The sequence below is a fragment of the Falco naumanni genome, chromosome 4, assembly GCF_017639655.2.
Source record: "Falco naumanni isolate bFalNau1 chromosome 4, bFalNau1.pat, whole genome shotgun sequence".
Lineage (NCBI taxonomy): Eukaryota > Metazoa > Chordata > Aves > Falconiformes > Falconidae > Falco > Falco naumanni.
In genome coordinates, this window is record NC_054057.1 from 104,985,715 (window position 1) to 105,009,149 (window position 23,435).

The following is a 23,435-nucleotide window of genomic DNA, read 5'->3' on the forward strand; positions in this document are numbered from 1 at the left end:
ATTGTAGTGCTGTAGAATTTGCCAGATGAACAGAGTTGAGCAATGTTGGTCACGTTTCAAGCAAACTTTTTTGGAGAATGTTCTGATGACTCCCCTCAACTCTAGCAACAAACCTCTGGCATGCTAACTTTGGAACTCCTTGTAGCCAAGGTGTGTCAATGTTAACATAATTAGGTAACCAGCTTGTTTTTAAGGTGGTTTCTTGAGAGACCTTTCCTGTCTTAATTTTTTTTTAATTATTTTACGGCACTTGGTAATTACACATGACTTTGTATTTAGGAGCAGAAAGTACTTATCTGCCTGGTACATTCCAGATGGATCATACAGTAATCCTTGTGTGCAGCCCACATGAGATTGGCAGAGTGTCAGCATGAGAAGGGGGCAGAGAGAGTGAAAAAGAGATTTATGAAGGTCTGAGTGATTTAATCTAGGATTCCAAATCAGCTTAATCCTTCAAGTACTCACTACATCAAGTCCATATGTGAAAATGAATGAATTCTGAGATTATTTTTTTTAATGAACGGATGTTTTTTATAGTGTGGTGTTTTGTGTGTGTTTCAGTATGAGCAGGGAAACATACTGCACCTCATCCTCTAGTGAAAAGAAAACTACGCTTTGTCTGATTTTGTAACCACAAGGCATTCAGCATTTCAAGCACAGTTTTGACCTTCAAGTTAGCGGCTAAAAGTCAGAAAGATGGGAGAAGTTGCTTCTCGCCTCTGTCCCTAAATCACAGTATATAATCTTGATTTTGCATTTATTATGGTCAATTAGAAATTGAAAACAAAAGAATAATAAAGATCAGATTTCTTTTTATCTTGCTGCTAAAATGTTTAACCCGTATTTTGCTGCTGTGGGTAAGTGACCAGAGCAATCATCGCGTGTTGTGCTAATGTTCAGCTGTATCATAAGCATAAGGTGTAGTTTACCTTTTGAAAGCTAGACTGTTCTACAGTTTGGGGTTTTTTACTGGTGTTTTAAACTGTAATACAAGTTCTATATTCATTTATGTATGTATTTGTTAAAGGTGTAAGTCAACTCTGTGTAAACTACTGTTGTAATGTAATTCTCTTGTCTGTTTTTGCCTTGTTCACAGAAGATCAAATTAACACCTTCTGAAAAATATATGTACATGGTTAATTAGATCTGGTGGAAGTAAGTCAGTGACAAGTTCTCTTTCCAGCCACTTACAAATGATTTCTGACAGGATTTTTTTTTCTAAGCTGTTTCTAGTTTGGGTTCTTGATTTAGTGAAGTATAGCAAACTTACTTGCTAGCAGCTAATGCAGATAAAGGATGTGAAAAGCCTGGGTTTTGGGTTTTTTTTTAATAATTTTCTTTCTTGGTGAAAAAAGTACGAAGCCAGTTGTCTTTTTTTTCTTTTTTTTTTTCCCTCCAATACAAAGAGTAAAAGCTTTATAACTGTATACCAGATGGTGGATGTCTTGGTGTGATTTTTATTTCCTAAAATTTGTGAATTCCACAGTGTCTTAAAAAAATCAGTACTCTGTACATTGTATTTCTGTCAAAGTGCCATATAAACAGGATTGTAGGAGTGTGTAAATGTAGACTTAAACTCACGTATTTGTTTTAATTTATTTTTTTTTCACTCTCCACTCCAGAGTCAGATCAGTGACTTAAGTATTGTATCAAGTTCTGGAATGCAACAAAATGCAAATCCTCCAAAGCCAGAGAGCACAGAGCCTTCAGAACAAAAAACTTCATTACAATTGCAAGAGCAGGTATGTTTCATCCAACCCTAAATAAGATGCGGCGTTTTTTTTCATTTATTTTTTCATTTGTTTTGATATGAAAATTTTCCTTTTATTTTTTTTTTTACAATGCCTGCAGTGTTGTCTGCTGAATGTATTATTGCTTTAAATAAAATAATGAGTTTAAAGACTTTTAGAGTCCTAAATTCTGTCTTTTGACTTAGTGTTTAAAAATATGAGGCTGTGTCCACACTACTGTGAAAATCCAGATATGTTTAAATGGGCTAACTTGGATTCTGGAAGAAGCGAGTCTATGACAATGTGCAGGGTGGCTTGCAGAGCCAAGAAGCAAAAAGATACCTCTGCCACATTGGGCTGAGTGCGGCCTCAGTTAGCTCTACACATTGTTGCAGTCTTTCAGCTGTGAACTCAAGCCCAGTTTTCTCATTTCCAAGACATTTACTTAAGGTTTGTCTGTGCTGCCTTCAAAGCTACAGCCACAGTCCTGCTAACTTAGGTCAACAGTGCATTGCCAGCCAAGAAAAAGAAAGTGCTTCAGTCATGGCAGTATAGAATTCTCTGTAACATAATTGAAGGTGTGTTTACCTATCTTCTTCCACACTTCTATAGCTTGCATTGAACCTCTGCTTGTTTGACTGGTAATAATATCAGTCAGCTTGGCCAATGTCTTTATACTTAGACTGTGGAAAAACTGTGTGGTTTTGTTTTGGTTTGCATTGAGGCTTTTTGTTTAGTTGGGAGCAGAAGAGTAGCGCTGTTTGGGGCTTTTTTTCCTAAGTTAAGCACTTTTTGACAGTATATTCTTTCCTCTGCAGGAAGGGACATACTGAAAAAAAAATCAATAAAAATTTAGTGTTGTGGGGGAGGGATGTTGCTCAAATTGTAGTAATACCAGTGTTCAGACCTTTTTCAGGTATTAGATGCAACATGTTGAATCAGCATGTACCCAGATACCTAAAAATTCTAAAGCTTGGTGTTACTACTGTAATTAAGGTGCAAACCACAGTAAAAATTCTAGTGAAAATAACCTCTGTTTCATGTAAATGTTGTCTTTAAACCACAGGAAACTTAAGACAAAATGCTTAGTATCGTCACTGCAGTGGCTGGAATAGGTAGCAATAGCTCAATATTTGACTCCATTTTCTAGTAAGCATTTCTGCACAAGGAAGCTGTAGCCTTGTGCAAGACTTTTTAGAAATAAATTTTGAAAAAAAAAAAAAAATTCTGCAGTAACTAAATTCCCTGTAACACCCAAGGTATTACCTTGGTAATACCACTGCTTACAGTGCCACCCGGTGGGCACAGAAGGGTCAGCAGTGGTTCTCGCAAAATACCCGCTGAGGTAAGCCACAAGGCCTGCCTCCCGTCCTTGCCATAGGTTATTGTTGTGTTTCTGATACAATAAACCACAGTGTCTGAAAAATGAAATGCTCTATGAAGGTGTTTGCAACCTTGCACTTAGTACATGTAAACGAAGTACTTTGTAGTAATATTACTATAGTACTTAGGGCTAGGGTATGGGCAGCAGGAATCTTTTAGGGGATGGTGTAGTAACAGTTCATGAACTAAAATGAGGAGTGGGGAGTTCACTGGGATTATTTACTATTTTAGCCCCCTCTATCCCCTCAGCAGCACCTCCGCTTTTGGGTCAGCTAAGTGTTAGACTGACCCCTGGCAGCCAGCTCTGCCAGACTGAGACCTGGCAGCAGGGTTGCCTGAGGCTTTGTTTTAAAAGAAGATACTTTCTTTTGGGTCACTCCAGGTAGACTGTACACAATCAGCTGAAGTACCCCACCTGACAGCACATGGAATTGTAGAACAGAAAGCCAGTAACGAGTAAAGGAAAAATTGGAAAGATGAGATTCTAACAAGTTGCTTTGAAGTAATTGAAGGGAAACAGTTGATTTATAGAACAGGTGAAACGGCATATTTTTAATTCTATTGAGCCATTTAAAATAATAGCTGCGGAGATACTGGAAAAAATTAATAGGGTAACATGAGTTATAATTCTGTAAAGCTAGTTAACTGGGTTCAAATATATCACAAATGTGTGTTAATCACATTTTTAATAATGTGGACAGCTGGAAGACTACTGGAAGAGCATTCCATTTCAACTGTAAAAATGTATTTTTTTAATCTAAATAAAACAAGTGACCAGTGAAATTAAAAAACAGTGTATATATGGTAAGTAGGGTAAGATTCCTGAATCCTCTCCGAAATGTCACACTTGTATGTTGATTGACTAACTTAATTTCATGCTAAAGATATCGCAGATGTGGGAATAAAAACATATCTTCTGTGAAATTCTGAAGTTCAAGTTTTTTATCTTGGCAGTTCAAAGTGAAGTTCAGTTGTATCATGAAATACTTTTGTGCCAGTGATCAGCAAAACTGAACCAGAACACTGAAATTAAACTTTATAGTGCCAGCTCTGACTGCAAATTCATGTTTCAAAGTAATCTGAAAAGATTTCTGGAGAAACCCATTGAGCAGCACTCTGTTCCTGTGAAGCAAAGTGATCACATTGCCTTTTTGCAGCCCCTGCTGATAAGGGTCTTCATAACATACTGAGCTGATGATACACTCAAAATATACCTCAGCCAGAGATGGGACAGTCAAAAGATGTGTTTCATACTTCGGGCTGGAAATTAACTTCATATTTGAGACTGTGTACATGTAAGGGGCTAGTCTGGCTTGGATCAGAGCATGGTAGAGATTTCTGTTTATTACTTGAATATTGTAATATGCCAATAAAGGAAAGAGAGGTGATTTATTATACTAAGTGAAAAGCTGCGTTTGAAATGAGATGGAATAGTGATTTTTCTCTTAATGGAATCTTTACAGTTGAGGGACAGGTCTCTGGAACAGTAAGATCAGTGGAGAAAAGTAAGAACAACTTTCTTGGAAGAATTCCTAACATAATTTGCAAGATTTATAAACTATAGAATGTCTCGGCTGCGAAAACAGTGTGCCTGACTTTAAACTACGTAAAAATGAGTAACGTCAATGGCAGTAGATATTAGTAACCCAGGCAGAAGTCAATATGATTTCAAGCTCAAGGGGGTTTTGTTAGGCTATTTGCATGCTACTTGTACTGCTGTACCTTCACTATTGTTTTTTGTGCTGGTAAAATTACATCTAGCCTAGCAATGTTATGGTACAGTAGTTGTCATTGTAAAATAGCATCTTTGTTTAGACATACCATCAGAATATACTGGAATTGTGCTGCAGGCCATTCAGTCTTCTGAACAGAATGTTGTATTTTAGTCCAGCTGTTTTACGTAACTTCTGGTCCTGTACAACCTTTGGGGAGGGGGGAGGGAAAATTGTGAGATTAAGGGTATTAATAGCTGGGGTTTTTCTCTCATGAAACACATTTTTAAATATTTTCAGCAAAATATTAAGAAGGTGAAACAGCTGATTTTAAGGATATTTAGTAATGTCAGTGGCAGTGGTGTAGGCTAGATGTGTATTTTTGGGAGAGGCTAAAGGGCTGGTAGATGTAACTCTGTGTGTATATGTACACGCTTTTCAAGGAGATATATGTACATATGTTTAGGTTTATTCAGATTCTTTCATCTATTGCAACATCTGTTGCATTGTTAATGAAAAAGGGCAAGAACTTTTGGCTATTTAATTATTTGCAACTCTATAAATTCTGTGTGGATTTTGCTCAACATGGAAACATGGATGTTATGCACTCCCCCCTGACAGCCCCCGAAGTCTTTTGTGTAGTCATTGTGATCAATGATGGCAGGTGCCATCTCAATGACAGAATCCAGAGCCTTCCCCCTCCTGTACTACTAGTGCACAGTCTGTCTGTCAAAGGCTGTAGAGAAAAAGCTTAGATAGGATGTTGCTAGTAAATGAAATTGACTTCACAATTCCTGTAAATAGAGCATGCTTGATATCCAAACTGTATTTTAGATACATTTGACCTAGTTGTCTTTCATTGTTTCCTTGAAATTATAATAGGCTATGTGAGGTACACAGTGGTGTGTATATTTTTAAACTGAAAATTTCCTTTTCCCTTCTTTTTAGCCATTTCAGTCAAGGCAGAAGCATCTGACTTTGGAGGAACTGTTTGGAACCTCTGTACCAAAGGAACAGCCCACAGCTCCGTATCCCAATCCAGAGGGCACGGAGAAGTTGCAGACTGACACCTCTGCCAGAGAGCAGCACAGTGTGCTCTTGCCTTTTTCCTTTGACCAGTCAACAGTAATGCAACAATCTCTAGGGAAATCTGAAAGTCCAAGCATTAAAAGCAGTGCCAATCCTTTCAATCAGCAAGAATGTTCAACACCTATGCTAATACCTCCAGCTTCAGTTTCCCAGCCTGATATAAAAAATGTTTCAAGCTATTCAGTTTGTTTAAGCCCTATTCTTAATTCAGCCTCAACAATGGAAGCTGCCCCTGCTCAGATGCTTCCTGGCCTAAAACAAAACAACAGTATAATGCAAGTTATGCAGCAAGCTGCCAAGCAGATATCCCCACTAGTGAATCAACTGCCATCTGAAGTGAACCACGCTCCACAAAATCTAATGGCTGGCCAAAGCCAGCTTATAGCACCCTTGACATCAACAAATACAGGAACTGTCTCAAATACATCCCATACAAGTGTTGATCTTCTCCAGAAACTCAGGTTGACCCCACAGCATGACCAAATGCAACAGCAGTCTCTCACTAAGACTTCCTTAACACCAAACATCTCTGCCTCGGTTGGCCAACTTGCAACACCAGAAAGCTTCAAAGAATCTCACAGTAAGCCATCAGCCTTGAACAGCAAGATAATCTCTCCCCTTCAGGTATTCTATGGGGTTTTATATCCATGAAGCTTTAGACTGTTTTTAGGCTACATGTATTTTTCTCTTGGAAAATGTGCTATTATATATGAGCCTTTTAAAAATAATTAGGGACTTCAACTGTGTGATATTAATTTAATTGCTGACTTAAAAATCCAATTCCATTAGTTTTATATCATTAGCATCTGCTATCAGTGACAGACCTGTTTGTAGAGGAGGAGGGTTTTTTAAGCTGGTGCTGTTAGGGCATGAGGAAATCCTGAAGAATTCATTGGTACTTGTCAGAAAATTACTGAGAACTGATGATCTGAGAGGGGGCAGAAGGTTACAGTGTTACAAGAGTTAATACTGTGGAAGTCTTAACCTGTACCTTCTCTGAAGGTACAAAATTAAGAGTTTCCTGCTTCTAGTTACTTTGTTTTGGATGTTTTATACTCCTTCAAGTTTGACTCCCTTCTGCTGGGCATACCTGTGGGCTGCATTGAGGTACTGTTAGTTTTTTAGTAAAATGGATGGTAAACTGGTTTATTTTGTGTAATTGACCACCTTGGTTTATTTTATCCTAGTACTGCTTATAAATGACCTCTTAAAGTTTTTATTTCTTGGAGAAGAATCTATTGACTATGTCTTAACATAAGCCAAAGTAGTAAATTTGCTTTGAGAGACCAGGTGAAAATGTCACTCTTAGTCTGTAAGATTAATGCATGTGGCTTTGTGTTATAAATTATTTTTTATCAGTTAGTATTGCTCTGTTGTATAATTGGCTACCTCAGTTTTAAAGACATTATTGGATTTCTGTTTTTCTTCAAAGTTTCTGTAGTGCCCATCTCTGAAGTTATCCAATGACTTATTTATGTTCATGCAAACTAAGCCAGTGTTTGATTATGTCTTCTTGCATCTTGAGTGCAACAATAATGCAAGAATAAAAAACACCAAAGCTACTTACAGCTCCATCTGCATGAATTTCCTAATGTTTATTAATATCAAGTGCTTGCCACTGGGTTTTAACAAGTTCTTTGATAGCCCTGTCTGGGTCAGTTACTACTCTCCGTTCTGGATATGGTGATGACTTACTCATAACAGTGATCTAATCAAAAGCACAACTATTCAGCCTAAGTATTATGTTAGAATTTCACGTATTTTTCAAGTGTTGCTTTTCTGTCCTCAGAAGAATTATCCCTGCCTTAATGTTTAAGAAATGGGTGTGTTTTCATTGTGCTGTCTACTTAGATTGTTTCTAATCTGCTGCTGCTGTTAAAAATTTTCAAGGCGGCTGTGACTACTACATGCTAGGATTATTTTACTAGCCAGCGCCTTTTTGAGATGTTTGGACTGATTTGTTTTGCAGAAGGAGGAGGAGGTCCAAGTATAGCATTGAGCAGCTATCTTGATCCAGTATTGAAGAACTGTACATTTTGAGCAGTATTTTTCTTTCATGTACTAATTAACCTTGGTACAGATTTGACTGAAGATTGTGACATCTTTGAGCATTTAGAAAAAGCTGGCTTTATCCATAACTGCCCCTGTCTGCTTGATAGCCTGGGAATTAGCTCTTCATATGCCAGTCATACCCTTTTTTCCTTCTATGTCCACTGAGTGTACATATTTTCATGAGACAAAATTTTCCATGGCCCACATATACTCTCAAAGTAGCAAAAGACTTCTTAACTCTTGTATAATTAGACTTTAAGAATATGATGTTGTACTTGTTACCACTTCGTAAAGCTAATCTTATTTTTTTGTTAAGGACTATCAATTCCCTGAGTGTTTTTCATGGCAGTTCAAGTAAGCCAAGCACTGTCTGTTGCAAGCAGCGTTTTCCTGTTCTGTGCTGCCAAGAGGTATTCCAAATGGCTATAACAAGCCTTTCAAAGAATGCCGCAGGAATTTAGTAAAGTACCTTATCTATATGCCTCTTTTTTTCTAATATTTTCTAATATTTTAATTTTATTATATTATGCTCTTGAAATCTGACTAAAGAAATAGCTGGATGCAGTTTGTAAAGGTATAAAATACTTCTGAAATCCTAGGAGAAAACAGCATTTAATTTTTCTGAAGCTGATTTAGATAAAACTCCTAGAAAAGAAATACTGAATTAGCCTTCCTGGCAATTTACCAGACTGATTACAAAGTACTGAACTGTTCACTTGGTAGCATTTGTTTTGATGCCAGTTTCAGTGTGTTAAGGTGTTGTTTGGATTTTTTTTTTTTTAACTGTAGTTGTCTGTCTTCAGAAGTGTTTTGTTATGGTTAAAAGGTTTACTGTAATATTGAAAGCACAAAACATAAGTTCAATTCTTTACTCTTTTTTTCCAGCTTCCCATTGATTATATCAGTTTTACAAAATTGATTGAATTACATCCAAAATCTGTTGAAATTTGCATTTTTGTGCTTTCATAAAAACAGAGAACCACCACTGGAAATTGAGCTGTAGATGTTAACTTACGAATCATGCTTTCTTTTTAATTTAGACTGTACAACAAAACAAGGAATCAGAAGTATTTCCACAGCCAAAGACTTTGTGTAAAGCAAGTCAAGTAAGTGAATAAGTATCTCTGCTAATTGTTTATTGGCTTTCTTAAATTAAAAAAAAAGGTATTTGTTACTTCAGAACTTTCTAAGAGGAAGTTTTAATGATCTAAACACAGATCTAACATTATTAGAACTGCCTTTGAATAACAGTTCAAAATAAAGATGATACGAATTTTCAAGTTCAGTTAAAATAACTGGTAATAGTCAAGTCTTCAAGAGTTGTTTTTAATTACCTCTTTGTCATGTGCTCTTTTCAGGAGACCATCTGTAATTCTTGTTTCCTTTTACCCATCCCCTCTTTTTTCAAATCTGTTAAATTGCCTCGTTCTTGCCCAACTTGCGCTATTGTAAAAGATGGTTTAGTAGCATGCCCAGATCTGATTGTGAAGGCAGTAAAAATGGTCCTACTTTAAGTAAAATGCTGTTTTAGCTATTGGCCTGCTATAAGATAAGCTGTACAGTCTGTTCATGATGGCTAGTAAATAATTGCCTAAATAAAAGCATTTTACATGGATTTTGGAATTTTAGGAAACATGTATGTTGTGCGGTAAACCGCATTTGTTGGTTTAAACATGTTTTCAGCTGAAGTACCACACTGTTAAGTCTTCACAGTTTTGACTAAACCAAAATCAATTTGCTGGTTCTGCCATTATTGTTGTTGCACATGCTTTAAGTTTAGATGGGTTTGCAGGTTTTTTTTTTCTTCTGGATTTTTGATTATCCATGGGGAACTCTTTCTGCTGATGTATCAAACATCTTTATATATCACATTTAGTCTTGCTTTCTTTTGAGTGAGATGGGCATGTTTGTTTTCTCCGCCTCCCATGTTGGCCATTCTGGAAGCCTGAGCAAGATGCATTTATCATACTGAATAATAATTGCAGTTATCAGGAGATGCCAGATTTGCTCAAAGCTGATGCTTATTCATGTGCACTTTATGCAAATATAGTATTTCTATACATTTGCAATTTATATTTGAAAGTAGTAGTAAAAGCAGTGTGTGGGTTTCTGTAATGAAATAGACACAGACCTGTGGAAGAATGAGGTGGGAAGATAGTCCTCAAAATATTCCTGTCCTACTCTCCTCAAGGGAAAATCTACTTATAATGAGAGTATTTCAGTGTACTCCGATGCTTTAATTATAGTTCATCAGTAATTTTAAATACCTTTGAGATACTTCAAATTACAAGTGTACTTGTTGGAGACCAATGAGGCAGGGGGGCGGAAAGCAGGACTAGCCTTTCTGTCAACTCCTAAGGAAAATAATAATTTGCAAAACAACTACAGGCTCCTTTGACCTAGGTGAAAAGCTCATCTTTTAATTCTATGTGTTATGTTTCAAAAATTCTGGAAGGTAGCAACCACATGAGGAGGAACGAGCCTGCATACAAGAATACTGAAGACTGTTAACTTTCTTCAGCTTTTAAAATGAGAATTACTGCTGATACTAATCTTCATAGGTAGATATTTCTTCATTAAGGGCAGCTATTCTGTAATATCAGACTGAATAATAGTGGCTACAATTCTTTTTTCTTTTTCTTTTTTTTTTTTTTTTTTTTGTGCTTGTCTCTCCAGCCTTTATAACAGCATTCATTCTTACTGGACACAGTGCTTATTAACTTTCTATTCTTTTACAGGTTGCACCTCCGCAGTTTGTTACAGCCACAACTACAGTTACGCCTTCAATCCTCTTGTCTCCTAGTGTTTTTCAGCAATCAGCTGCAAAAGCTACTGAAGTGGAGAATAAAGCCAGTTCTTCTTCACCTTTAACACTTGGAACAACAGAAATTCAGACTATACCTCCTACTGTTCTCAGTAGGTCTCAGCTTCAAGAAGCACTGATACATCTAATAAAGGTCCTGTCTTTACAGAGCTCTATTCCTGAGGGATGGGGTTCCAAGTGTGGTAGCCAGTACTGAGAAATTCTGTACCCGCATGACTCCTTTTGCCCTGAAACGCTACAAAAGTTGCTCCTTTCTATTGGAAAGGGTAGATTATTCCACACTGTACACGTAGTATGGCACAGCTTGTGCCTTTTGGCTGTGGGATGGAGGACTTGGAAGGTTAGAGCTGTACATAAGATGTGTCCTTTCACATCCCTATGAATTTGTGGATCAGTGAGGAAAAAGTTGCACTAGTAGAAGCCTTGGTATGGGGAAGGGCTGGTTGGTTTTGTTGTCTTTGTCAATGTTCCTGCTTTTCCAAGGAAAGCTTTCCTGTTCCCTAGAACTGTTCTTGATCTTTACCTGTCTTTAAAATGAAAAATGCATAATTCTAGTTCTACTATCTCTAGGGACTAAAAGGTTCAGTTGAATAACATCTGTGATGTTGGGAGAAGCCATGCATTAAGGTCATTTTGACTTCTAATGTCATGAAGTTGCCATGAATGACAAACCATTCTTTGTTAACTCCGGATTCTCTTGCCCCTGCCATGCTGACATTAGATGCAAGTCTAAAAATAACAAGATTTCCTGGTGATCAAGTTGTTAGGACCAAAAAGGGCCATTACCAGATCCCACCATTAGCTAGGTTGCCTGGTTTATCTATGTTGTTCCTTTTTGCATAACCTTTTTATGTATGGGTGTGTATGTACTTTTTTCCCTTTAAAGACTTAAACTGGCTTACTTCTAAGTCTTGCAACTGAGCTCAACTGCCAGAAGTTTTATTCTCATTAGAGACACAGTACACGGATTCTCACCCAGTAGTCCGGAGAGCATAATTGTGGTGTCTTTAGAGCTAATTGGAATACTTGTCTCCAGTCTTCTTTTTTCTATAGAAAGCTGAATTAAGACCAAAACAGGCATACCCTGCAGCTTGGGAGTACTTGCACAGTACTCCAAGCAGGATACCAAATTTTCCATGCAGATCTTGTAAAAAGAATATTACATCTTCAAGCTGGCTGATTAGGTACCAGTTTTGTAAACTTGTTACATGAAGGAAATAGACTCAAGAAATATCTCTAATTCACTTCTCACACATGAGAATTCTTGTATTAACACACTGCAGTCCCTTTCAGGTTGGTCTAACAGAAGTAACATTACTTCTGACACTTTTGCAGGCTTTGTTTAGGAGCCTGTACGCAGGATGGAATCTTTGTGTCAAGGCTAAGGTTTGGAAGCTGGAGAGAAGTGAAATTATGTGGCCAAGGCTGACCTAGTGACCCCTGGTTGGTTTGTTGGAGCATCCAGTGTGCTTAGTGATCTCTTTAGCTGTCTTACCAGCTTCATGGGTTAAAGTCTGTATGTTGTCCAAAAAGCATGGCCTTTGGTACAAGTATACAGCTAGTTCTCTTAACTCTGACAGCTAAGACTGTAAGGAGTCCTCATGCACAACTTAAATGGCATTAATTTAAACTTTTTTTTTCATTTTTTACTAATGATTCTAATGTGTGTTTTTTTCCTGCAGAACGATTCCCGTTTTCTCAGCACTATTCATGAAGTCTACTTGCAAGTCCTAACCAAGAATACAGACAACATTAAGCTATAATTGGAGCTTAATCTACTTAAAATATAACCATTTTAGAAACAATTATGCCTCGTCTATAAAACTAATATTTTTGTAAAAGAATATTTAGTTTTCAGTGTCTTGAATTTGAACCTGTTAGGAAAGACTATTCCTTAAATACTTAGGAAAGTTGTGTTCTCAGAAGTGATCTAAGTTTTCACTGTGATCATCACCAGCAAACTTTTTTTTTTTTTTTTTTTTTTTTTAATTGGGGAGGGGACTTAAGTTGCATTTGAGCTCTCATTAGCATTAAGAGAATGTGCAGATGTTTGCTCTGACTTTCTTTGCTCTGGCTTTCATTCCTAACTGTGTTCACTGTTCAAGGATTACAGATGCAATACTAAGTAAACCAGCAAATACATAGTACAGTACGCTACACCACACCAGAACAAAATTCACTTGTGAGAACCTAATTCCAGTTTGAAGGACTGAGGAAAAGAAAAGCAAAATGCCATGTGATTAAGCTGGCAGGTGTGGGGAAGGAACAGATCTGGAACCCAGGCCTTTGGAGCTAAATCTTTAACAAAATGTTAAAAAATGTGATTTGCTCAATACATTGACAGTCTCTAGCTAATGCACATAAATTCATCTTTTAAATATTCCATTAATCTTACTTGCTTCTGTGTTGCTGACATTAAACAGGTATCCAAGTGAGTAAGGCCATTTTCTCTAAAAAGGCAAAATCTGAAATATGCAAAATCCTCTGTGATTGTATCTTTTTTTTTTTTTTTTTTTTAAAAAAAAAAAAGCAACAGAATAGTTCTGTTGCATGTTGAAGCTCTCTCATTTTAAATTTATAGTTAGGAGACCACTACTGGAAAACCTTTCTGTTCAGCAGTGTTTGGTATAATTTAAATGCTTAGTTTCCCTTTTAGCTTAAGGATGGACCATGTCATAGGTGGCTTTCATTCCTCAGTTGTGTTGGAACTGCAGTGTTGAAAACTATGCAGATGGGGAGCAAATGCATGCTTTTCTTCTGTTGCCCTCTCCCCAGATTGTTAGTGCACAATTCATAGTCAGAAGTTTATCTAATTAAGATGTTATCACTTCTTATGTGATCTAGTAATTAAGTAATGTAAGAATTTAACTGGATACTTTCCCATTTGAAATCAGAAAATTTCCAGTTATAGTTTCTTATGCTGCTGTGTTGGTTTACCCATGGCTTGTATTTATTTCTTAAAAGCATGCAAAGGTAATTAATAAGAATTCAGGTCTGAACTTTCTCCAGCAATAGAAGTTTTAAAGGATGATTTTCCAGTAGAAAATTTTGGTTTATTGAGTAAAAAGATAATCTGTAGTGAGTTATGATGCACTGCTTCTTTCTTTTCCCTCAATCACTATTGAAATATGAAGAAAAAAATTGTTTGGCTCCTTACAACATATGTGTGTGTGTATATATCCTAAGGATTAGTTAATGTTGACATAGTCAAGGTGCATGGTCATTTCATTGGAAACTAGTAATTGAGCTTTAATTGTGACATGTTCACAAATCAGTATGATTTAGATACATAAAAATGTAAATATCTGTTGTATTGGATCTATTTTAGTTTTTTTCATAGCTTTTTAGTGGAAAATATATTTTGTTTAGTACTACCTGCCTTCTGAAAAGGTCTTCTCAGCCTTTGAGTTCAGTGATTCCAGTTAAAATATATAGTATTTTGTTAGAAAAATGTGCAAGATTCAGGGAAAGATGCTAATGTCATGCACATTCATCAAGAAATATATTGGCTTTAATGGTAGCTTTTGAATTTAGCTTTTGAATTCAGCAATATAAACTCAGCCTTGTTGAGGAAGATGGGCACTTCCTACTTAAATTCTGGAGTTAGAATACTGTGTATGCACATAAACAATGATACTCAAATTGGATCCAAGGTCTAAATTTGTTTTGTTGTATTTTTAAGGAAAAGTTTCACTAGAAGAGACAAACCGATGAGCAATTCCTCTGAATGAAAATGGATAGCCTAAACCAAATAGAGAGTTGCTTTTTATCTGGATTTAGCAAAGGTGAAGTCCGTAACTTCTCATTCTTAAGGACAGCTTCTGGTTTCTTCAAAGGAAGATTTGCTAAAAGTTAGTAAGAACAGAAATACTGGAAGCTGATAGTGCATGTCTGTACTGTTTGCTAAATACAGTCATATCCAAAGATCTATAGAAATTATAGGAAGGAGTTGTATTTTGAGTTCTTCAGTCATACACAGCTGACAGAAGTGATGTTGTTTAGAGTAGCAGTGCTGTTATGAGAGTTTGACTCTCCTTTGGATATCCTTAACTTGTTTCCAGCTGTCCAAGAACCCCCACAAGCAGCTGGCAGATCCTTACTTTAGTAGCAATACGTTATTTACTCCCCGCTCCATCCCCAACTTTCAGAATTAATTGGAAGGGAAACGGAGTTGAAATCATAGTTATTAGGCAGGCATTTTTACAACAAGCAAACCTGTTCATCTTGAATGCCTGCACGTGTTTGTTCTAACCTCTCTACGTGTAGCCAACAGACACTGGAACCAGCCTAGGTGTCATCCAGTACACTGCAGAGATTTAAGGCAAGTGCCAGGGTAGCGGATTTAACAGGTAGATTTAACTCTTTAATGAAAAGTTGCATTGTAAAACACCAAGTTCAACGACAGTTGAAACTTTTAAAAAATGTGGACTGTGTTATTTAAGAACTTTTTTCCTGGTTATTTTAACTTTTTTATATAAATCTAAAATTGCTACCTTGTTGAAGTGCTTGATTCATATTATCCACATGTAGGGATGACTAGTGTGTAGCAAATTACCATGGGTCATCACAGGAAATTATTGTGACTATTTTCAAGTGCTGGGTTTTGGTGGGTTTTGGGGTTTTTTTTAACTACTGGCTTAATGGGATTTTACCTATTAGTTCTGAGAATTAAAATGTGATTAGTTTAGACTATACTCCCCAAACAAATTGTACTATCTAAGGATGCATATTGTGGCTAGCATTAAGTCACTTAAAAAAAAAAAACAACCAAACCAACAACAAAAACAACCAAACAAAACCAAAAAAAACCAAACCCTCAAACCTAATCAAAAACAGTTTTAAAACCTACAGCTGCTGAATTATTCAGGAAAATCAATTGTTCAGTTTTGTAGTTAGACTTTTTCTGCTGTTATTTAATAATGCAGAGTTTATATGAAAGGTGCCTAACAGCTACTAACTTAGAAGCAGTATATCTTTCCAAATTAAACAAGATTTGCAGAATGACTGAATGAAGTTTAAAAAAAAAATTAAGTGATTTATCTTGATTTCATATGAAATGTTTAATTCCATGTATAAATACTCAATATAATATTTAAACACTTGCTACTGGAGATATCTCATTTTTGCTTGCATTTCTAATTGCTTCATTTTGGTATATTTGTGAAACCCATTATGCCATATGTAGTCACTGATATAATTTCTGAAATATTTTTGAAAACAAACTTTAATTTGAGACCTCTTGTTTTTAAAAGTATTCTAAACAAATCAGCCTTTTTGTCAGGTATTTGGGTTGCTTTGTACAGCATATCTTAACAGGAGGAATGTGTGCAATATATTACCACCTCAGTTTTGTCTGGCAACTTTTTGAAAATATTAAGATGCAATATCTTCCTTTCACTTCAAGTTGGAAAAATTGCAGTATCTCTGATTTGGTGGTGTATTTATTTTTATCTGTTCAGTGTATGGGCATATGGTTATTTAGGGCTTTTTATGTACATTATGTGCTTTTAGTAATTTCTGAGTTTCATTACTTTTGTGGATGCATCAGTTGTACCCATTTGCATGTTCTTCAATATGAAAACTTTGGGGAAGGGGAGCTTCAGGAAGGACTTCTGGAAACCGGAATGAGAATAATTGTAAGTCAATAAATGTAGATACTGCATCATTAACGTTTTTGGTATGGTATGGATTTTATAGTACCTATGTATGTTTGCAGTTATTAAGTTATTGCATAAATGTTTAAGAATGAGCATTTTTTTCATCCAAAATTTTGTATGTTTGCAAATATATTTTTGTAATAAAACTTCAAAACAAATGTTTCAGCACCTCCTAAAATCTTCCGATGTTTCCTTTTATTTCTAGAGCTCTAGCAGGTGCTAGAAGGGCAAGTTCCTATTTTATTTAGGGTTAATATTTTCCAGAGAAGAAACTCCAAACTCCTTACTTCATACTGTCGGCAAAATTGCATTTGTTCACCAAAGAAAACACAGTGTGCCTGCTTGAAGGACAGTTGAGAATAGCATCTATCACTTGTAACAGTTTCTGGCTAACTTCTGTATTGCTGTAAGTAGGCTTGCATTTTGAATTTGATAAACAGACCAATTTCCTTTCACGTTAAGAAATGCAGCTGCAAGGTCACTGTTTTGTAAGCGCAGCCGTAACTGCTGTTAGGGCCTTTCCTTATCACTTCTTTTTGTGGTATCCCCTCTCATCTGTCTAGATGTGGCATTTGATACTCAATCCAGTGTTGGTCTTTGATCATAGGTGTTGGAAACTGCAGGTTTTGTCTTGCCATATCTGGTGTCATGCAACTTGATTGCTCGAAATTTCACAAAGTAAAATAGGGAAGCTGATGAGGAGGAAAACCATATCAGAAGTTCTGTTGGAATAATCTTTAAATTAAAATCCTTATGCCAAAGTCCCTTAATCTTAGCTAGATGCTTATTCCCATTCTAACTACCCATAGGAGATAAGCCTTGCAAGGCATACCAAGCATCAGGAGAGGCCACAGAAGAATGGTGCTTGCTGCTATAGTAGTTAGTATTTAACTGCTCCTGTACTGTATATGACAGCAGATTATTCTAATAGAAAACTACCACACAAAACAAGTACAGAAGTCATGGATTTACTGTAAGATAACTGAGAAAAAGTGGAAATGGCTAAGGCCTAGAATCTAACTTTCAATTCTGTGTTAGATGCATTGCCTGTTTGGTCAATACTGAGGAAGCATTTTTTCTTTGTTGGTGCTGTTAACCTTTTTGTCTTCTCTGGATTCAGGTATTCCTGGTTACTGTTATTCCTATGAAGTGCTTTCCTTTGGTTTAGAAATAAGATAGTAAGTCAGATTTACTATGTATAGCTGCACCTAAACTAGGCCCTGTCCAAAAAATTAAGGCAGACCAAAATCTTTTTGGCTTTTCCTCACTTGCTACTGTGTGCTCTACAGTTGTATTTCCTGAGAGTGTGTGACAGCATAAAGTCGGTCCCTACTACAGTGGTGATACAGTTCTAGGTAGAATCAAGGAGTAAGCCTTAGGCTTCCAAAAACTCATCCACTAAAACTCAAATTTTATTTACAGGCTTGCAGAATTAAATAACATAACTGGCTTTTTAAACAAAGCTGTAGCTTGTGTTCATGGGCACAATTGCAAGTCAGTGGACTCATGTATTTGGTAAGGATTCAATGGTACTTCGTCCTTGATATACAAGATACTTGGGGTGTTAACAGTAGAGGATAAGAAACCTGTCATTCATACAACTGTTCTTTGTTTATGAACAGAATGCAGTCAAATCACTAAATACAGGCTTTGGTATAGCTGAGGTAAATTTCTTTGTTTAGTGACCTAATCTGAAATTCAAAAGGTTAAATTGTGTGTTAAACAATTCTGGAATTTATTTTCAGTGCCTAATAGCGGAAAATTTTTTCTCCTATTTTCACACAACTTCAAGAGTGATCGGCATTTTTCTTTCTTCCAGATTTTATGACTGAGGGATTTACTTTTGAACTGACCTACTAATTTAGGAGGGTTAAACTTAAGCGATAGATCTGTAACAGAAATTGGCCGTTAACTGTAAAGCTTATCCTTGCAGGTTATGCAACACTTTTTCACTTCTAAGAACCCTTCTTCTTAAGAGATTCCTAATTAGGTTCATAATTGGGCATTGGGGAAAGAGGGCAATGAAAAGTATTATTATCAGTTGCTGCATGTTTGAAATAGCACTCGCAATAAAATGAAAGGGAAAGGACAAATGAATAGAAGATTCCTGAGAAGTGAACAAGGGAAGGAATAGCAAAAGAGTGTAAGTAAATGTGAAAAGGAATATTGTAGAGACACAAGTACAGCCTGTGGAAGTATTTCCTGAAGCACGGAAGAATTCAAGTTACAGTTTTGTTTCTGTACTGGTGTATGTCATCTTCAGGTATTCCCAAAGCTCAAATGCAGTTTGCCTGTAAGAATCCAGAATATTTCAGGGTGAATTCAGAAACAGACTGGTTAGGCATGATTTCCCTGCTCTAATTCTTGAGGTAGCAATACATAATTTACCAGGTCTGCTATGGGGTTTTTTTAACTTCCAGTTATGAAGCAGCATAATGAAATTCATAGCAGTATGGAGTTGTTGTCTTTGCTTGATGGCCTCAAATTAAAGCTTAAAATCTGCTACATGGAACAAGGCTGCTCATACCTAGTTGCCCTTTATCTTTCATTTTAAGTAGACCTTTAAAAATATTTCTACCGTAATCCATTCTTTACAATTCAGGAAGGTCTCCATTTTACAAAGTCAGTCTTGGGAAACACAACCACAAAAGAATAAGCTTTCTTTGTACGCTGGCTGAAATGAAAGCACTTGCCCTTGGGCCTTACTTGAAAATGTGCAGGTATGTGATGTAAATGCACAAGTGGCGTTGCTTTTCTCCTCATAAGTCAAGAAGCTTTAAATGTATCTAGAGCAAAGATCTCCTGTCTCCTATATGCAAAACTATGTGGTCTTAATTCTTAATTTAGAGAGTGTACGGCTTGCACATCCTGCTTTACTACTTGTGGTTCGTAAGAGGGATGGGAAAGGCTTAGCAGGTTATCCATCTGACTTTCTGATGTAGAGTTGAGTCTTATGCGTAATACCAAGTGCCTTCTCTAGTTTACCTTTTAAGCAGCAAATTAACTTACATTCTCCGGGGGCACAGTTCTCCCATGTAACAAAATTGCTGTAAAGCAAGCTTCTGCCATCTTAAACTCACCACAAGAATTGAGATACAAGGCTGAAATTAAAGCCTACAGGATTCAGGATGTGTACAGCATCTGTTGTGGTTTACAGCAAGCCCTGCTCCTGGTGTAATCCTCAAGATGGAAGATACAGGGCACCCATCTCATTAGGAGGGATCTCTGCTTTCCAATGATTGAATAGGAAAATCCTGCCACAACAGAAGCCCTTACAGAAAACCCAAAGGCTTGGTTAGAAGAAACACATGCAGTACTTTTAGTAAGGGATTGAAAATAAACATATACCAGTATTCTGCAGATCTGAGGACAGCCATCTGAAGGAAACTGCTAAGAGATGTATGGGAAAGTAATGTAGGTTGCATACTATATAATGTCTGAGCCTGGGCCCGTGATGTAATTCTATCTGCAACTTCATTTTAGATTAAAATAGACAGCTTGATCTTACTACTATGCATCTACCTGTTCCCATGCAGTACATTATTATATATTTCATAGATTATCATTATTCCTGCAATCCTTGACGCTATGTTGCACAGAAATTGGAGATTTTGTTAATTTTTTTAAATTTAAATTCATTAGCAGCTAAATAATGTTATTACTGAAGACTAGCTGAACAACCTGTCCATGCATAACTGAAGTCACTGTATTTTTGCACATGTGGAAGGATTTACTGGTGATGTGTAGTGGTCTGCATAATTAGAGAATGCTTTGGCATAAATCCATCTCATTCATTCCTGAACAGTTCCCTTCTTGAAGGGCTTCTAATGCAGATGTTCTTTCAAAGTGCAAGGATAGTCAAGCCTGTCATGTTGCAAGAGGACAAGCTGAAGAAAATTTCCTTCAGCTTCTTTCTTTCCATACACGTTACAGCACAAAGAAATCCTGTTTCATTTGGTCATTATAGCTGTCTCTCCTACCTTCTTTCTGAATTCACACAGCTGATGAAACCATTGCTGTTTGAGAGATTTCTCTTGGCATAAGTTACTGATGATAACTTTATTACAATTTTAATTTTACCAAATTCAGTTATTTGAATACAGACTGACATTTAAACAGAGTCTAAAGTGACTGGTAACTTCCCAGCTTATTTGAAGTGTAGTGTTACAGAAGCTGGATTACTAAGAACCAAATAGAGGAAGCAAACGTGATGAAGTGACCGTGGAACATTTATGTATTCGGTAGGTCTTTCAAGCATAGATCCAGGTAATGCCTCAAAGTCCTATTACATGAGTATTTCCTATTTATGTTAACAGATAATGTGAAGAGATTGCAACAAGAGAAACTGCAATTTATAAATTTACAAAAAATTTGTAAATAATGCTAATTAGCAATTGAGGGTATTTGGATTAGTTTAGTTTAACCAAATATTGCTGTATTGATGTTACAAACTTCAATGTAAGTGTTGTAATTTTGTTGCATTGCTAGCAGAAATACTTCCCTAAATATCATCAAACAGCAGAGGAATTACCAAAACCAGTCACAGTGAATCCCTTTTAACTGTGTAAGACATGCAATTATTTGATTTTTCTCTAATAGGCTACATGTTAGAGATTAAAAATCTTTTTTTGTATAAAACTTGTCTCGCATTATTTGGCCTCTTTGGTTTAATGTGAGCATTTTTCATGTAGCATAAAATTGTCATAATATTTGGAAACTTTGCAAATTTTGGTTTGTTTTCCACTCTTACTAAATGAGATTTTATTTAGAAGCAATATAAAAATTACTATGATTTTAAAATTATTTTTATCCAACATTTGGCTGCCTGTAGCTAAAAAAGTCTGTTCTGTTATCAAGCTTTCCATAAACATTTTTCTTTTTGTAGATCACTGTGTCAGCTGTATCTGAGGAGAAGGTTATAGTTGAGTCGAACTATGAATATGTTTGTATGTATATTTTTTTCTTCTGTCTTGCTTTTATGGACTTCAAAGGTGAATTGATTTCCCTGTCTGGATATTTCTGGATCAGGTGCTGCATGAGAACCTTGCATTTTCCAGGTTGCTGGTTATAGCTGGCTGTAGCCTGTGTAGCAGAGACAACTGCTGTTCTATGGAAACTAAAGGATGTTTAAAGTGTTTTTCATGCTCCAATGGGAACTGCAGAGCTGATCATCATTTCACAGCCTGCTGAATATTCTTTTCACAGGGTGTTTACTTGAGTGTGCACTTGTGCTTAACTAAAACCACTTGCTAGCGCTGACAAAAGAACAGAATTTGAGTAAGATGTGACAGTATGGACTGAATCTCTGGATTCAGCACCAGATATGTTCTGAGAATATACTGCATTCCCATACACCAGACTACAATGACTGGAATTCCACTGCTTAACTTGTCTATTTTAAGGTACCCTGCAAATGAAATGAAAACCCTGTTTTCATGAACCCTGTACAATGTTCAGGACCAGCAAGGTTACAATCCACACCAGTAGCAACTGGCACATTGCAGTTCAGTTTGGAATCCATACAGTACTTAACTGACTCAATTGCACAGCCCATTGGTCTCTTTCTGTGCCTCCACTCATTTTCTTTGCTCACTGATGTTTGAATTTTGTAGGTGATGAGCTACCTAACCACGTGGTGTTCTTACTAGACTTTGATTTTGGAGTTTCTTCTGAGAACAGTTTTTAAGGCAAAATTGGGCACATAGCTCAGTGGTAGCTAAATGCCCTGAATTTCAGCAGCACTGAGTGCATGCAGTTCTTGCTCTGGTAAACAGGGTTGCATGTACTTATGTCAGCAATGCATTTTTGCAGTATATCAGCAAATGACAGCCATAGCTCAGCTTCCATGCTTCTACAGCACATAATGCCCTGACTGAAATGTGTGGAGGAGGGGATGGAAAAATCCAGTTGTCCTCTGTGTATGTATTTAAGAAGCTATTTAGTCTAGTGGTTAATACTGAAGCTAACGAGATGTGATTGTATATACTGAAGCAAGACTGTCCATATATTTGCATCCTTGTTTTACTCATACCGTACATGGTTTCAGAGGCAAATACCAAGAATATGGAAGAAATGTTGACTGTTGTACACAACGTATACTGTGACTTTATTGCTTTACAGTCCATCACACTTGGTCAAAATTGCAGAAATAACATGCCACTTCAGTTGATCAAAGCGGAGGGACTGACACAAGGTGGAATTTCATCTTGTGTATGCTTGAGCTGCTGTTGTAACAACACAATACCATAAATAAGCACTCAGTGATGCAGCATAAGGATTCAGGGAAAGGAGGGTGAGTTGCTGGCAGTACTCTCTCAATGACATTATCTAAGCTAAGTCTATCTTAAAACCTTTCTACCATCCAAATAACAATGGAGGAAACAAAGTAGGTTGTGAGCCATAGTAATACTGGTCTTATCCAGATCATCCCCCTTATTTTCTTACAGGAGGGAAATAAGAAAGCACTGTGTCTCCAACCTGAGAAAGCAGTTGATAAGATTGCATTGCTACACTTGGGACATGGTTTGTTAGGGAGCCATCCTTACAATGAAGGTTAAAGGGTGAATCTTCATTGTAAGAAGACTTGATCACAGGCCTTACTCTTCAGCCAAAGAATGAAAACAGCCTGGACCATTAAAGCCAAAATTAAGGCTATGATCTAGTCAAGTGTACATTTAAAAGAATTGTGAGGAAAAACAAAGGAGTTTGACTAAGGAGCAAGAAGTGACTGAACTCTATTTTAGTTGACTTATCTCAATTTGCCACTACCCATGATGTATGCAGAGAGAAACAGTAACAGCTTGGCAATGCTTACATCTTAATTGCACCGTATATATAAAAATCATGGAGTAAATGACTCTATTAGAAGCAAAAACTTAGCATAGAAATTACTCGATTGTTCTCATGATACCTGCTCCCATTATGATTTTTCTAGTGTGTTTATAGATACTACTAGCCATCCAGAAAGATGAAGTACTCTTATCTCTAA

The 23,435-nt window shown here is 36.6% G+C and overlaps 1 protein-coding gene across 1 annotated transcript in view; it reads left to right on the forward strand.

Moving 5' to 3' along the window:
• DCP1A (decapping mRNA 1A) overlaps positions 1-13,296 on the forward strand; it is a 34,363-nt gene extending 21,067 nt beyond the window's left edge. The window contains exons 6-10 of the mRNA XM_040591460.1: positions 1,623-1,742; positions 5,774-6,538; positions 9,007-9,072; positions 10,705-10,923; positions 12,473-13,296. Coding sequence (XP_040447394.1) covers positions 1,623-1,742; positions 5,774-6,538; positions 9,007-9,072; positions 10,705-10,923; positions 12,473-12,553 — 1,251 coding nt within the window. The 3' untranslated portion in view covers positions 12,554-13,296. The remainder of the gene's footprint in view (positions 1-1,622; positions 1,743-5,773; positions 6,539-9,006; positions 9,073-10,704; positions 10,924-12,472) is intronic.
• The last annotated feature ends 10,139 nt before the right edge of the window (positions 13,297-23,435 follow it).